The sequence below is a fragment of the Hipposideros armiger genome, unplaced genomic scaffold, assembly GCF_001890085.2.
Source record: "Hipposideros armiger isolate ML-2016 unplaced genomic scaffold, ASM189008v1 scaffold_347, whole genome shotgun sequence".
Classification (NCBI taxonomy): domain Eukaryota; kingdom Metazoa; phylum Chordata; class Mammalia; order Chiroptera; family Hipposideridae; genus Hipposideros; species Hipposideros armiger.
In genome coordinates, this window is record NW_017731697.1 from 573,638 (window position 1) to 589,685 (window position 16,048).

At 53.0% G+C, this 16,048-nt stretch overlaps 1 protein-coding gene across 1 annotated transcript in view; it reads right to left on the reverse strand.

Annotated features, from left to right (window-relative positions):
* The window catches only part of ADAMTS2 (ADAM metallopeptidase with thrombospondin type 1 motif 2), a 239,037-nt gene that overhangs the window by 11,129 nt on the left and 211,860 nt on the right, over positions 1-16,048 (reverse strand). The window contains exons 12-18 of the mRNA XM_019661378.1: positions 12,843-13,018; positions 11,502-11,635; positions 4,987-5,110; positions 4,380-4,460; positions 3,806-3,972; positions 2,314-2,473; positions 280-412 (exon numbers count right to left, since the gene is read on the reverse strand). Of these exons, the coding sequence (XP_019516923.1) occupies positions 280-412; positions 2,314-2,473; positions 3,806-3,972; positions 4,380-4,460; positions 4,987-5,110; positions 11,502-11,635; positions 12,843-13,018 (975 nt within the window). The remainder of the gene's footprint in view (positions 1-279; positions 413-2,313; positions 2,474-3,805; positions 3,973-4,379; positions 4,461-4,986; positions 5,111-11,501; positions 11,636-12,842; positions 13,019-16,048) is intronic.

Consider the following 16,048-nt stretch of genomic DNA (forward strand, 5'->3'; position numbering starts at 1 on the left):
CTGAGCCTCAGTTTCCCAATCTGAGCATTACCACTCGCCATTTCCAAGATGCACAGTATTGTTTCTGTTTTGCAGGTCTGAAGCAGGGGTGCAGCATACAGGCTACCGCATCTTAGACTCCATGAAACATAGTGAGTAAGAAATAACCTGTCAAACCTCTCACAGGATGTGAGGCCCAGAGCCGATTGCGGACCCAGGTCCTGCACCTCCCTCCACTGGAGCCCCAGGGACTGCCCTCTTCTCCCTCTAGTGGGACCCCAGGCAGCCCCAGGCACTCACACGGGCTGGGAGCACTCCTGTGGGTTGCAAGCCCGGCGGATGGCTTTGGGCTTCGCGAGGGCATCGCAGAAACCTCGGTGCACCATCTTGAGGTCCCGCCTCCGGCGGCAGCCATACTTAGTGAACTGAGACCCTGAAAATGAAAGATCAATGGAGCGGTGTGGCCCCTCTGGAGGACATACAGGGAGGTTCACCAACAGTTCAACCCTGTTCTCCCCACCCTTCTGATGGGGTGGTGGGTGGGGCAGGGTGCCCAAACCAGCCCTGGAGATGTCTAGCCTGGTGTCCCCCTAGTACCCCAGGCTGAGTCAGGGTGAGAGGCCAGGGAGAGTGACCACCTTCTCTCTGGCCCCTTGGCTGGCCTCCTGGGACATGAGGGAAGGGTTCATTTCCTCTCCCATTGCTTAGTCATTTACTTGAATTAATATGCACTGAAGACCTGTTATGAGGCAGGAGTTGGCTTAACACAGGAATACGTCCTGCAAGGCTCCTCCCACATAAGCCTAGTGCAGCAGTTTTCAGTTGAGGGTGATTTTGCCCCCAGAGACATCTGGCATTGTCTATGAAACTTAGTTGTCACAACTGGGGGAGGCGGTTACTAATGGCATTAGCAGGCATTAGAGGGGAACGCTGCTCCTCATCCTACAATGCATGGGACAGCCCTCACAACAGAGAATTATAGAGCCCAAGATGTCAGCAATGCCAAGGTCACGAAACCTTAGCCTCGTGGGCAAGACACAAGAGAATGTGGCTGGGCAACTTGATCTAGTCTGGGCGTCTGGAGGCATCACAGGAAGCACAGGATGGTGGGTGCTGATTTAGTGGAAATGCAATGGAGAGGCTCCCAGGGAACAAGACAGCCTGTGCAAAGGCCCTGAGGCAGAAGCATGACATGTCCAGGAGAATCACTTAAGGCCAAAGTGGCCAGGGCCTGGTGAGCAGTGCGACAGGCCATCAAGTTACCTGGACCTCGGAGGCCATGGGGAGAATTTTGTTTTTTATCTCAAGAACAGAGGGAGCTGCTGAAGACTATGACACCAGGAAGGGACATGGTCAGATCTGCCCCTTTAATAGGTCATTCTGGGGGTGAGTGAACACACAAGGGCCATGGGAGAGCGAGGGTGGTGGCAGGACTGGGAAGATGGGAATAGCAGATGGGTCCAAGAGATATGAGGAGTGAAACTCAACAGGACATGGAGATGAAAGCCAGGGAGTTGGGAGGCTCAAGGGGAGGCTGGCACCCAGGCGGAAGCACTGAAGGAGGTGTCTTCCATCTGCCCACAGCAGGGAGGGGGGTACCCCAGCCCCTAAGTGAACTCCTCTTTGTCCTCTAGGCATGGGACCCCACATGGCATCTGAGGGAGGTCTGTCCTGGCCACCTGCTCCTGCAGGCCAAGCGTCTTCTTCTGCCCCTGATCTCCCCCAGCCTCCCAGGAGTAGTGACCACGCTGGGCAAATCAGGAGTTCCTGTCTGTCTGTACTTCCCACCCAACCATGCACACTGTGAGGTCTGGGGCAGGAGGGACACATCTGCACCCAGCCCTGCCTCGGGGTGGTCTGGAAGGCCTTTCTGAATGACCACAAAGAGGGACCACTCCAGAGGGGGCCCCTCCAGCCATCTCCAGTGCAGCCCACATCTCCCCTGTTCCCTGCCTCACAATGCCACTGGAACCCATCCAAGCCACCCTTACAGCAATCCCCTGCCAGGCCACCTCCTGCCTCTCTCACCGATGCAGGTTCATGCTGGCGTTGTCCAAGCTCCACAAGTGCCCTTCTGGTTGCCTCTAGCCTGCTGGCCTGAACACCAGCCCCCTGCTCACCTGCCCCTCCCAGGCAGAGCTAGGCCCCGTATCACCCAGCAAAGGTCACTGCCTTGGCTTCCTTGGCCCCAGGGCCAGTCTTCTCATGCCCGGCACATGCCTCGGGCCAGGCAGTCAGCAAGACACTGTGGGCTCAGGATGCCCCTCACCCAGAAGACCCTTTTCACTCAGCCCTGGCTTCCGCCGGGGCCCCAAACCTGAGAAGGCCCCTCACCTCTGCCGCAGGGCTTGGAGCACGGTGACCACTTCTTCAGGGCCCACTCATAGCCTACAGAGTCATCTTCCAGGACCCGGTTGTCGTCCACGTCGAGTGAGTCCTTGTGGATCATGTACTTGTACGTCAGTGAGATCCGGGCCTGCCCCTGCGGGATGACCTGCACCCCCATGCGGCCGTCAGTGTGTCTGCCCAGCTCTCCATCTCCTCGAAGCCAGTGTACAGAGGACACTTACAGCCCAGTCTCATTATTCACGGTATGTTCTAGAAAGTCCCCAACACTGAACCCCTGAGAGCCTCTGGCCATGACATTTCCATCAACTGTAAATACGTAACCTTATTTATGCGTCTTTCTGTGTAAAGGCACCTTATAATATAAGTTAATTCCTTAACTGTGAACTTGCGGCCAGCACACTGTCACCCGGAATGCTTAGCCAGCATGCACTGGCTCCACAGGGACACCACACAGTTTCTGCACTAGCTGGGCCACTTTAAACAGCGAATTTTCCTACAAAAGCACAGAAGTGTGAAAAACCTGGCGCTGAATGTACTGTGAAAGGGACACTTGTTTATAGTGGGAGCTGAACCGAGAAGCCGAGCATCACCGTGTTCCACCTCAGCTGAGGCCAGCATGTCAGGCGCAAAGCTTTCACTGCTCTGCACTTGTCCACAAGTAACTGTGAAAAGCACTTTTGAGTACTGATTTGGGGATTACAAATAACCTGTTAGCAAGCAGGCAAATTTACCAATACAGAAACCACAGGTCCTGAGCCCACCTGTATGTGTGGTGACACGGACTGTCCCCGACAACCTGGGGAGAGGGGGCGGGGTGGGGGGGACGTGGTGGGCGCAGGGGCGGGGGTAGGGGATAGAGCATGCCCTGGGACGGGTGCCTGTCACGTGCCTATCCCCGCAGAGGGGCTAAGGGCACCTGAGCCTTATCTGTAGGGTTTTGATGATTTTACAGATAAAATATATTACTTATGCAATTCATTTTTAAAAAGTGATTAGAAAATCAAGCTCCCTCTGTGCTCTCATAAGCAGGAGCAGCCTGTGACCTTGAACTCAGAAGACCTGGGGTCCAGTCCTGCTCAGGGACAAAGTTCACAAAACCTGGGTCTGGCGGTCTGACATCCTGAGCCCCGTCGATCACTCCCAGGGTGTGGCAGGGTGTGGATTTGAAAGTAGATGTGCAGAAGCATGATGAAAGGGGCTGTGAATGTCATTCAACAGGGAAACCAAAACCTTCACAGGGGAGACTTTGCCTGGGGCTACCTAGGGCCCAACTGACAGCTCCATGTCTGCCCTCATTCTGACACATAGATGGAGAGCCGTGGTCCAAAGGACAAGCCAGAGGGGTCATCCCAAGTGTGGCCTGAAGGATGCAGGGAGGTTCAGGGCACTCAGAACCCTCTGTCCCTTCCCCACTGGCCGCTTGCCCCCTGGCAGGGGCAGCCAGGAGGCGGTGGGCCTGGCCCTTGCCTCAACTTACCAGAATGGCGATGGTGCTGTGGAGGGGGCCCATGGTCTGCAGCGTCTCCTGGCCATCCTCATCCTGGTACTCCCACTCCACACCCATGGCGATGAACGATTTGGTACTGGGATCCACGTCGTTCTCTTCATTTAAAATGAACTTGCCTGTCTCCAGGTTCTTGATGGCTGAGAACAGCAGAAGGTAGTGCCGCCATGATCCCCAGGGGCAGGAGCCAGACACGCCGAGGGGAGCCGGCAGGGCACACTCTCTGGTTGGTGTGTGTGGGCCACCTGGACCCTGCTGCTTGCAGATCTGCCTGCCTTCCAGTGGGTACGGGGGCCTTGAGATGGGGAGTCACCATTCTGTGGGCTGGGGTGTGAGTGGCATGTCTTAGACACATAGCCCCCTATAGCTGCTGCCAGGAGCACTCTGATCCCAATGTGTGGCCTCTCCACCAGGAGGTGACCCCAGGAAAGGTCCTGGGTCAGGGAGATGGGGCTCCCCCAGCCAGGCCTCTGTCCCCAGGGGCTCTGCCCATCCCCAGAAGGGCCAGGCTATGAATCTGCTGTTTTCCCTGGGCTCTGAGACTCACCCAGGTGATGGCTGGTAGTGTCTGCCTCCTGGATGAGCAGGTGTCTGGCTCCTGCTGGGATCTCAAACATCTTGATGTAACCTTTGTTGGGATGTGGGGGACACAGCCAAATGAAAGGAGAGATGCTGCTCGGGTGCAGACAAGGCATGGAAAGCCTTGCTCCCGAAGGCAACTCCAGAGGCTGCAGTGCCTCATGGGCCTGACGCCCTACCCAAAGAGGCAGCAACCTGTGCTGACCAGTGTAGGAAAGTCCTGCAGACAGCCAGCCGGGGGTAGCGATGAAGGGAAAGGAGCAAGGGACCCTAAAGGGCAAGGGAAGGGTGCTCTCGGCAGGGCCCTGTTCTCAAATAAACATCTAACTACCCTGTGCACCTGTATCCTGGCATCCTCTGCCCTGACCCTGTGACCGGCACCCCCACTCGCCCTATCCCCCACCCACCCTGGGGCCTGGCTCAAGCTGTCCTAACTTAGGTTCTCCTACCACCTCACCCTCCCAGATACCCCCAGGAGAGTCATGAACTCAGGCAGAGCCCCAATGTCGAGTCTATCCCACTTCCACCCGCCATGTGCTTTTAGGCCTCAGAGTCAGAGGGAGGGGCTCACTCACCCAGCTTCTTGGGCGAGCGTGTGAACGTGCCCTTGACCACTTTGCAGTGGGCGTTGTCCCCTCCACACACACCACACTTGTCCTCTTGCTTACTGGAGCCGATCACTCCATCACAGCCTACCTTCTGCATGGGGAGGGGGTGCAGTGTACACTTGAGATCCCTTCCACACTAGGGTTTGACTTGTATCCCAAGGGCACTGGCATCTGTTCCCTGGACATCCCTTCTTAGCGGTGCCCAATGCAGGGGAAGGAAACAGCTTTGGAGCAAGACAGACCCTATGTGCCCACCCGAGGGCCCGCCATTCCCCTCACTCCTCTGGACAGCGTGACTTCAGAGGATTCTCTGCACAGCCTAAACAGAACGCATTCTGAAACTGTCCTGGCTTGGCAAGCTGGCCTCCAAATAAGCATTCCTGCCCCAAGAGCGGTAACTCAGACCTGGCCTCTGCCCCTTCTCCCAGGGCCACACAACACAACCCCTGCAGCAGCCCCTCCAGGGCCCCCACCCACAGCGTAGGCCTGGATGCCCCAGTCTCCACTTTGCCCCAGGAATGCAATATCCTCTTCAGTCTGTCTTCGGGTGGCTGGATAGGAGATGACAAGAGTCGGTAGAAACACTTTTGCCTTCATTCTCTCAACAAATCCTCTCAACACTGCCCACTCCAGTAGTGAAAATTATTCCACACCAAGTGGGGATGTTCCTTTGCCCAGGGCCCCCTAGTAGAGGCTGTAATAAATTCAGGCTCTTTTACTCTTTAAAGCCCTAAGCAGCATGCCATTCTCAGGATCACAGAAGCTCTACAGGAAGCCCTTGCATGTTGATGGTTTGAGACCACTTTCATAACAATATCCGCACCCACCGCTCTCCTAGCTCAGCAGAGAAAATGACCTCTTTTCTAGGTGGTCAGCTCCCCCTGCCCATCTGAGTGTGACATAGCATCACGTGTTTCCCTCTTTGCCCTGGCTGCCGGGAAGCTCAGAGCCAATTCTCACCTCAAGATCCTCTACTGCCACCTCTTGAGAAACCTTCTTCCCCTCCCTTTGCTCTTCGATTTCTGACTTTTGTCTTACAAGGACCTTTAGGGCAGGGGCTCTAGATCATAAAGGGGCTACAGAGCAGCAGTTCATGCATCATTTTTGAATGTGTGCATAGAAACTAACAACCTTTGGTTTTATTGATCTACATGATCATAAGCCTTTTGAATCATTTTTGGAAGTGAGCAGGGTGAAAAACAATCAACAAAATGAACATTTTTATTTTAATGATTTCTGAGGGAAAAAATTAGCAAAAGGAGGGAACATGATAAACTGGGAGAAAAAACATTGGTCTTTAAGGCATAGAAGTCTGAGCTGAAAGCACAAGCCTGCCACTTCCCGGCCTGCAGTCTTATAGAAACTCCCAGTTTGTTTCCACGTTAGTAAAATGGAGTCAGAGCAGCCTACCCTGCCAGGGATATTGTCAGGGTAAGAGGACATGGTCCTTGTAAATAACCCCGGTGTGGGACGAAGATGAAGCTGAGGAGGAGGACAGGGGCGAGAAGGAGGAATAGGAGAGAATTCCCTTTCAGGCCAGGGCAGTTGTGATACTGTGATTTATAATAAATACATGTTTGGTCTGCATCCATTTGGGGCAAAGAGCTCCTAAAACCCTTGGAATTTCCTTTGCTGAGAGTCAGAACGGTGTCTTTTGTTATGTTAATTAGGTGGCTTTGGACACACCTAAGGATGGGGGCTGGTTGCCTGGAGAACCAACCATGTGACCATGGGGGGGGGGTTGGAGGTTTCAGTCCCACCCCCTGACCTTCAGGAAGGGTAGAGGGGCTGGGGATTGAATCAATCACCAATGACCAATGATTTAATCAATCATACTGTAAAAAAATATTCAATGGAGCCACTTTCTTTTTTTAAGAAAAATTCTATTTTATTTAGTAGATGTATTACTACGGGTTCTCCAGAGAAAGAATGAGTGACACAGCTATCCAACAGGATATCTATCTTGTCTATCTGCCTATCTATCATCTATCTATCATCTATCATCTCCCTCTCAACTGATCTATTGCTTGATCAATAGGTAGATTTACTATAAGGAATTGGCTCATGTGATTATGGAAGCTGAGAAGCCAAGATCCGTAAAAGTCAAGACCTGCAGTCAGCAAGCTAGAGACCCAGGCGGAGCAGAGGGTATAAATTCCAGTCTGAGTCAGAGTCCGAGGGCAGAAGATCCATGTCCCAGCTCGAAGGCAGCCAGGCGGAGCTAAATGGAGCCACTTTAAAGCGGAGCCAGAGCTGCCATCCCTCAGGAACTGCCTTACCGTCTTATACCTGGAATTGTTGGAATGTTAAAATGGCAAAATAACCTTTGGGCTGGGCCTAAAGCAACACTGTGCCCCAAAGAACTTGTTTGCAAAGATAACAAGAAAGCAGATATTATGACTACTGGACTGATGACTATTGGGCTGAAAATGAAAAACACTGTTTAGAATTAACATCACTATGTTATCTGTCCCAATAGAAATGCCTTCCCTCTATTGATATGTTATAATTGTTCCCCTTTCCCTTCTCATAAATACCAATTGCCTTGGTCTCCTAATGGGAACACTATTTGGATTTCTGCCTGAATCAGTGATTCCAGAATAGCTATTCTTTTATCTCAAATAAATGTTTGTTGCCTCTCACTTTGAAATGCCTTTTATTTTTAGGTTAACAATACTTATGTAATGAAGCCTCCATAATAAGCCAAAAGGGTGGGGTTTGGAGAGCTTTCGGGTTGGTGAACATGTGGAGATGCAGGGAGAGTGGTGGGCTCAGGGTGGGCATGGAAGCCACTCGCCCCTTCCCACATGCCCTGTGCATCTCTTCCATCTGGCTCTTCCGGAATTATATTCTTTTATAATAAACTGGTGCTCTAGTAAGTAACATGTTTCTCAGAGTTCTGTGAGCGGCTCTAGCAAATTAATCAGACCCAAGGAAGAGGTCATGGAAACCTCCAATCTCCAGGCAGTTTGTCAGAAGCACAGACGACAACCTGGACTTGCAACCGGGAGTCTGAAGGGTGGGGGCTGGGGGGAAGTCTTGTGGGGCTGAGCCCTTAACCTGTGGGACCTGATGCTGTCTCCAGGTAAGCAGTGTCAGAATTGAGTTGAATTGTAGGACACCCAGCTGCCTGCTGGTGTGGGGGAAACCCACACTGGAATTGGGTGCAGAATGTCAGTGGGACACTTCCCTAGGAGAAGGGTTGCTCCAGCCTCCATGTGTGGGGGCTTCATGCTTAGGTCTCCTACAAAATAGCCAGAAGGGCAAAGCCTCAGTATTGTGGAGGCAGGTGGCTGCCAGCACACATGTGCACAGGTGCCAGGGAAGGTGCTCTCTGGACTCTGGAGCCCGACCTGACCGAAGTCAGCCCAGGGATCAGGTGCCTTAGTACAGAATCAGCTCTTAGGACTTCTTCATCCACTCATATGTTCTAAACAAGCTTGCACTAACTAGGGATTCAACTGGTTAGAAGAGGAGAAGGATGACCCGACAAAGAGAAAATGAAACATGGTATGTGTGAAAACAATTGCTGTAACTGAGCTTTTGTTCTGTAAGTCACAGAACAGAAGGTTAGCAAAAGGAAAACAGAATAAATTAACTACTTGACCTGTCAAACCTTGAGAAATATTAAAATGGCTTATCACCATTTCTCCTTCATTCTAAAACACATTTATCCCTCCCACCTTGCTATTTCTGAAATCAAGGCTTGTCTAATAATTGAAAAGACCCTGCCTGCCACCAAGACGAGTGTTTGACACAGGGATTTTTTGTCTGGGCAGTTGCTGGCCAGCTCATCTCAGGTGGTGTGACCATCCAGGCACAGGCAGGCACCATCCCTGGCTCGGGGAACATCTATCCTTGGCAAGTGTCTACAGATATTCAGGAGACACTGTCTAATATCCAGCGGTCTGTAACTGAACTAGGGGGAAATGATACTAAGACTTTAACCAAGTCCAAGAGCCCAGTGAAGCACAGGGTCCTTCTACTGGTATGAAATCTCACTTTTTTTTTTTTAGCTGAGCCATCCTGCTACCTATTGGCAGCTTAGTGGCAGCTCAGCTTGGGCTGGGCATCGAACCGCTGTTGCTCAGAGCTCAAACTCTTGAGCGAGCTCTTAACCTACTGAGCCACTCGGCCAGCCCCTGAAATCTCACTTTAGATTGTAAAGGGGTTAATGGGGCCAAAGACAAGTCAGGTTGGGGAAGGCCATGTGTCCCTGAGTTGCTCTGCATGGCTGCTGTGGGCCACCTCTGGCAACCACAGGAGGCTGATGGCTTGATTCCATTTTTGTTCAAGCCGAGGTAGGAGGTGCTAGTAGAGATGGCAGGTGCCTGTCTCATGGGGATGGACACATAGCTAATGAGGTGCTGCCTTCCTCCCTTCAGATCTGTTCTGAAATCTTATTGGTGAGTTATTAGATCAGGAAATGTGCCAGTTATTTCAATTTCTCCCTTTTTCACAGCCTTTTTTAGATGACACATTTGATAGCATGTTATTACTTTATCAAGGTAGTGGATTGTGCCCTTTATCAAATCAAAATGACTCTATGAGCCTCATTTAATTCTTGGTTCTGTTTTGATTTCCTGCGGTGTATGTACGTTATGTGTGCACACAACTTTCATCTTCCTGACACGTCTTTCGCTGTCATTTCACTTTAAACCTTTTGAATCATTGTGCTTTGATATTGTCTAATTGACAGCATCCACTCGGATCCTATTTTTTTTCACCCAGTATTAGATTCTTTTAAAATAAGAGTTTCATATTCACCTGTAGTGTTAGGACTCACATAGTTCATCTTACCACTGCCCCTGTCTTTTGTGTGGTTTCAATCTTTCTGTCTACTCTGTTTTCTAACTTTTGCAATATGATCATATATAAATGCAAATATATATATGTTTTCTAACTATGCAAAAATCTACCACCTTGCTGTTACCATTCAAAATCACCATTAATTAACGGAATACTTAACCTCTTTTTCAATTGTCAATGTCAGGAGTGCAGCTCTAAGCCACTCCTACCAAGACGGTGAATTAGTGCTCCGACTTCTCCGTTATGTTTGCAACCATATTCATAGCTGCCATTTAAAGCTCCTTCTGCTACTAACTGTTTACCAAGCTTACTGCCTGTATTAGTTATGGTTTTTTTAACATTTTCTGTGTCTTCTGATGTCCCAGGACTAGCCACTTCTTAGAGATGGCCAAGGGCTAAGTTGGGAGCGCTCCTTTCAGACACAAAAAGCCAATCCTGCAGCCACCTGCTTTATCTCTCACACAACAGAACAATATTTCTCCTGCCGAATCATCCCAGAGCCTGGCAGCAGGCAACTAGAGAGCACCCCTATGGCTGAAGCCTGCTGGAATTACTCAGACTGGCCAGTCCTAAACTGTTTCCCCTGCCTTGCCTTGCCGCTCCCATGGAAACCCCAATGAAAACTTCAGCCTAGGCTTTCTCTCCTTTCTGCCTCATGGCCAAACCCGGTGCTTCCCCATGTGGCCTGCATGGCCTGGCATGCCCTTTTCTCGGGAAATGTAAGTAATAAATTCTTCTTTCAATGGCATTCACTTAGTCACCTCCATAAATCAAAGCCCTGTGGGTGCAGAGGGAACACTGCTGTCTTTGTTTCTGGGGATTTAGTTTCACCATCTGAGCTGACTGTGTGGCCCGGCCTCCCTGGGAGGCTCGAGCTGAGCCGGCCTCCCCCACCCCTGCCCCTGCGTCTTGGAGGAGCCTCTTTCACCTTGAGCTGCGGTCCCACATGAGTGGACAGAAGCGCTGTCTATAACTGCCCTGCATCCAACCTCCTTGTTCACGCAGCCCCACCCCCTCTTCTAGGGGTGCCTGCGGCATTCTGTCAGGCTCTCTGCCAGAGACTTCCTAAGGAGAACCAGCCTCAGTGACACCTACAATCAGTCTTGTCTCCACAAACTACAGAAGCTTTCAGTTGTTTCTAGGAAACCTGGCAGGGGGCAGTCTGTGCTCACGTTACTATTATATCCTGAGGTTACCCTACAGTTGTTTCTTGTGTCAGCCTAAGATTGAAGCCAAAGACATAACAACAGAAAATACGGTAGTCATTTCTACAAGAGCCAAACCAGCAAGACCCATGGTGGCCCACCCTGATCAAAGTAAGCTGTCCAGTACCCAGCGGAGTGCACGGATGTGGCGGTGCCTCGAAGGGGATCACCTCAGGACCACGTGCATCAGAATTGCCTGGGGAGCTCATAAAACTCATAAAACTTGCCCTAAGAGTCAGAATCTCTCAGGAGGAGCCCCAAGCTCCCAGTGGCTCTGAGGCAACTCCAGGCTGAGAGCCCCCAGGACAGGGGAGGGCAGACTAGCATTTGTTGAGAGGCTGCCCTACTCCAGGTGCTGTTTCTGACATTCTGCATCTCTGCATGCTTAACCTCAATGAGTCCTCACGACAACCCCAGGAAGCTGCAACCCTGAGACGCCCACCCTGGCACTGGCCTCACCACACTCACCCTGCAGTCTCCACGCACGCAGAGGCTGAAGGCGTCCTTGTAGGAGCAGCGCGTCCCATCATGTACCATGCGCTTCATGGACACCACCTCGCCGGTCTCCTTGGACTGGCAATAGAGGTGGCACCTCTCCTTGGCTGTAAGCGAGGCAGCAGGGTGTTGGCGAGGTGTGCTGGCTGCACCGCTCGCCTCCATTCCCAAGTCCACTCAAGAGAAAATCCCAGAAGGGTCTTCTGAGAATTCACCCCCGAACACACACATGCGCCTACCCTGGGGCAGGAAAGGGAAAGGGGCCAGGAGACTGCAACCCCCTTTGTGTCTCTGTCTTGGGGCCTTTGACCCTGGAGTACTGGATTTAGGAAGAGGTTCTCCCAGCTGAGCGAGGCTACTGTTGGAGCAGCCTGGGCCTCGGGCCCCCAAGGCTCCACCCAGAGACCCCGACCCCTGGGGGAAGGTAACTAACTGGCTATTTGCCAGCCCTCCACCGGAAGGCCCTCTTCAGTCAGTCTTCTCTGAAACCCCAAATAAGGCCAGATGCCCTTTGATTCAGTCTCAGGTCCCTGGCACCTTCCCTTATCTGCATTTCTCTCAGAAGTTACTACAACACTGGGTCATTATTTCATTGCCATTTACCCTGCCCATGAGGCTGCAGCCAGCCTGCCTTCAAAGGGGACTCTGTCTGATCTGGCACTCCTCTCTGAGGGGTGTAACATGCTGGCATGATGGAGACAGCGGAGAAGACCCAGGCCAGGCCCTTCCTGCCCAAAGCCTGGGAGGAACAGAAACTGTATGTTTAAAATTCCATCATGAGGGAAGGGGGACCCAAATGGAATACAAACACTATCATGTCTGAAGCTACCCGACTTTTCAGTTCCTAGGAGCCAATAAATGCCTTTTAATGCGTAAAGCAGTTCGAGTAGTGTTTTTTTGACACTTGAAACTGAGTTTTGACTGAAAAAACAGAAGGCTAAAGGTAATCTGGGCTAGAGGTAACCTGTCTCCTTGGCAGGGTCGGCCCAGTTCCGTTTCCACTGCCATTCCTGAGTGGGCCTCACAGCACAACTCCAGCCTCATCCACCAGGTGGCGACAGCAAGAGCGGGGCATTCTCTGCGCCTCCTCCCCCTGCCCTCTGCATCCTTGGCCAGGCCGTTTTCTGACTCCTCTGGGACTGCTGTCCTGCCGGGAGGCCCAGCAGCCACACCACCAGGGTGGGCTCTGCTGGCAGCCCGCGGTCAGCCAGCAGCCTTGCTCACCCAGACTCAGCGGCACCAGACGAGGCAAGCCCCAGTCTGCCCACCTGCCCTGTCCACTGGGCTCACTGGGCCCTCCACTGAGAGGCTCACCATCCCGGTGCTCGTGGGGCAGCCAGTGGTGCTGGGCGTCGCCGTGCTCGAAGTACAGGTCCCATTGCCTGCACTGCTCCTCACGGAAGTCGGCCAGGCTGTCAGGGCAGTCCTGGGAATTGCAGAGCTGGAAATCGTAGCCCAGACCTGAGCAGGTGCGGCCCCCATTGGCAGGGCTGCAGGACAGAGAAAAGGGCTCGCAGGTCGGCGCCACAAGGAAGAGGCCAGCACTCAGGGCGCTACTTGTGGGATTTGGGGGAGCCCTGAATCTCACGTGTCATTGGCAGCTCTGTTGAGTGAAGGGACCCAGCTATGCCCTGTCCCAGCCACAGGACTGGGGCAGTCCCCCAGGCTCTCAGCCCCAGAGCACCAAGCACAGAAGGCTGATAATCCTCCCTCAGGGCCCTGTGGTGAGTTTCCTCTACATCCAGGCCTGGGTCTATACTTGACCCACGTGGAAGCTTAAAGAGCAGTTCTGAAATAGCAGAAACCCACTGCGCGGGCTCTTCATCAGCGCAGGCACACAGTGGACTCTCTGTCCACCTTTTCCCACTTCAGGGAATTTGGGCTGTGTTTCTGTAATTCCCTCACTTTGCTGAGAGCAGCACTGGCCCATAAAGCACTAGAGCCATAGAAAAGGCTCCAGCAGTGGGCTGGCAGGTGCATTTGAAGGGCGGTGGGTGGCAGGCCTCAGTGTCGCCATCAGCCAGGAGTGGCAGAGCCAAGCTGAACCCGAGGTCCCACCTGAGACTTGATCAAAAGCCATGCTTTGCCTATGACAAGGGTCAGTAACTGCTGTTGCAGCACAGTAGAGAGGACCAGAAAGGAGCTGGCCTCCACAAGGCCCCTCACAGAGTGCTGTGTTCTTGAGGGAGTCAGTGGAAATAATGACTGGAGAAATTTGTGGAGGAAGAACCAAGGGGCCTCAGTATTTGATGGGAGACTGAAAGAAAGAGCACCTATGAGACTGACACCAGGGTCACTGATGGGACTACGGATTAATGACAACACCAACAAGGGTGTCAGCAGAGGGGGTGCAAGCCTGGGTGCAGGTGTGGGGAGCCCGGGGCACTGGGGCGTGACTGGGGGAGACAGCAGGAAGGGCTGGGCTGTCATTGGAGTCCTTGGGCAGCCCAGGCAGGAGGCATACTGATTAGAATGGAAATCCATGTGACAAACTCCAAAACAGAGTATGAGCTGGAGAATTTGGGGTGGGGAAGAACAAGTGAAGAGCTGGAGACTAGCTTATTTGGAGTTTCTCAATCACAAGAGTGGGAGGCAGCGAGGAACGCTGTGGGAACTCAATCTTGCAAGCAGGGTCCAGCTAGAGACTGTGCAAGCATCTTCACACTTGTCCCAGTGTCATGGGGAAGCTGCAGATTAGCACAGGGAGTAGTAACTAAAATGGGACAGCGTGAGGTCCAGCGTTCATCATGTGGAGATCGAGTGAAAGGGGCGGCCCATGGGGTCACTTGCATTGGTGACAAAGGCTGTGTGGAGCCTGTGAGCTTGGAAATGCTTGGTAACTATAGCCGTGTGTGTCCCACTGATGTGGGTGAGGCCAGCGTAAATAAACAGTTGTCACAGCATCCACACTGTCTGACAGTCACTGATGCCCAGAGAATGCCGGCACTGGGCAGGGGCTGGCTACACTCTGGGACTGACAGCTTTTGTGAATGGAAGAGCTTGTCGGCTGTCCTGACACCTTTGCTCCTGTCACTGCTGCCCCTGTCCCCTGCTGCCAGAGTGGAGTCTGGGCCAGCTGGAGGGATAAAATCCCTAGAGTGTGCAGGTCAGAAGGGATAGAACATGGACCTCCCCACTCAGAAACTGCATGAGCCCCCCCAGGGCCAGGCCAGCGGGTGAGTCCCCTGGAACCCAAAAGCCCAGCATCAAGCAGGAGGGGTCAGCACCTGGATGCCTGTAAGGGATGGGGGAGTCAGGCCAGACCTGCTCTCTCAGCTGTGTACCCTGGGCCTGACTTACTCCATCAGCACAGGAAGGGGCAGCTGAGACTAATCACGCTCATTGAGCGCTTGTTGCATGCACCACAGGACGGGAACCCCACAGTCCTCGCCCGGCACCCTGAAGCCTCTGCAATTCTAACTTCCTGTCTTGGCAGTCTCATCCTGAGGGAAGTGCAATAACCCAGGGTTGCTTGAGGGGAGCCGGGGGCAGGGCACGTTGGGCCCCCTTCCTGCCCCTGCTCTTGGCCAGGGCAGTATCCTGGAGCCCCGGGCAGGAGGTAGACAAAAGTGGGAGGAGAGGGCTGCAGGAGAGCTGAGGTGGCTCGCACCAGGCACAGGTACCTCACTGCTGGAGCCTTCCTGGCCTACATGGACTTGACCCCTCTCCCCAGAGCTGGGACTGCTGAGCCCCTCTGGCTCCCTGGTGGCCAGCTCAGGGCCTAGCCAGAGAAGATGCACCAGGTTAGCTGCACAGAGCATGGAGCCCAGCCAGTCTGGATGGGCCCCGGAGACTTGCAGGGCTTAAATTTTGGGGTCACAGTCTCCTCTAAATTGATGTGAAGCTAGAGACCTGCTCCCTCAGAAAAGTGCACATGCACAGAAAGTCATGTACAATTTCTGCTGAGGCCATGGCGGGGCCCACAGAAGGGTGATGAGCCTGGGACTGAGGTTTAGGGTTTAGGGCCCCAACCCAAATATCTAAGGGGTTCGGGTGGGTGGAGGAGGTGAGTGAAGATGGCTGGGTGGGGAGGGAGTTTGCCCAGGAACAGGAAAGCCTGAGTTGCCCACAAGCCTGTATGTGGGCCTGACATGGCTATGGTGCCCAATTTGGAAGCTAGAAATCAGGTTTGTTTTTTTATGTGAAATTCCAGATTTTTAATATTTTCACATAAATCAGAATCTTTAAAACACTGGACAGGCCAAAGAAAGAAGGATAAAAGCCACATGTCTCCCGGCAGCTGAGGGGCCTCTAACGGGCAGGTGGCAGTTCAGTGAGCTGACATCTGTGGGGGCTTCTTCCTGCACGCCAGACCCTTCACATTAGGGTAGCTGCACCCACAATAACCCTAAGGGCAGGCTGCTGGCAGGGGGGCTAACTGACCCACCCTTAATCACATGGGGCTGCAGGGGCCCAGGGCCCAGGGGCTCTGGCTCCGCACCCTCCCTCTTCGTGGGCACTGCACTGAGCGAGGCCCAGGCCAAGGGCTCAGGCAGGAGGAGTGGGCTGGGCACGAATAA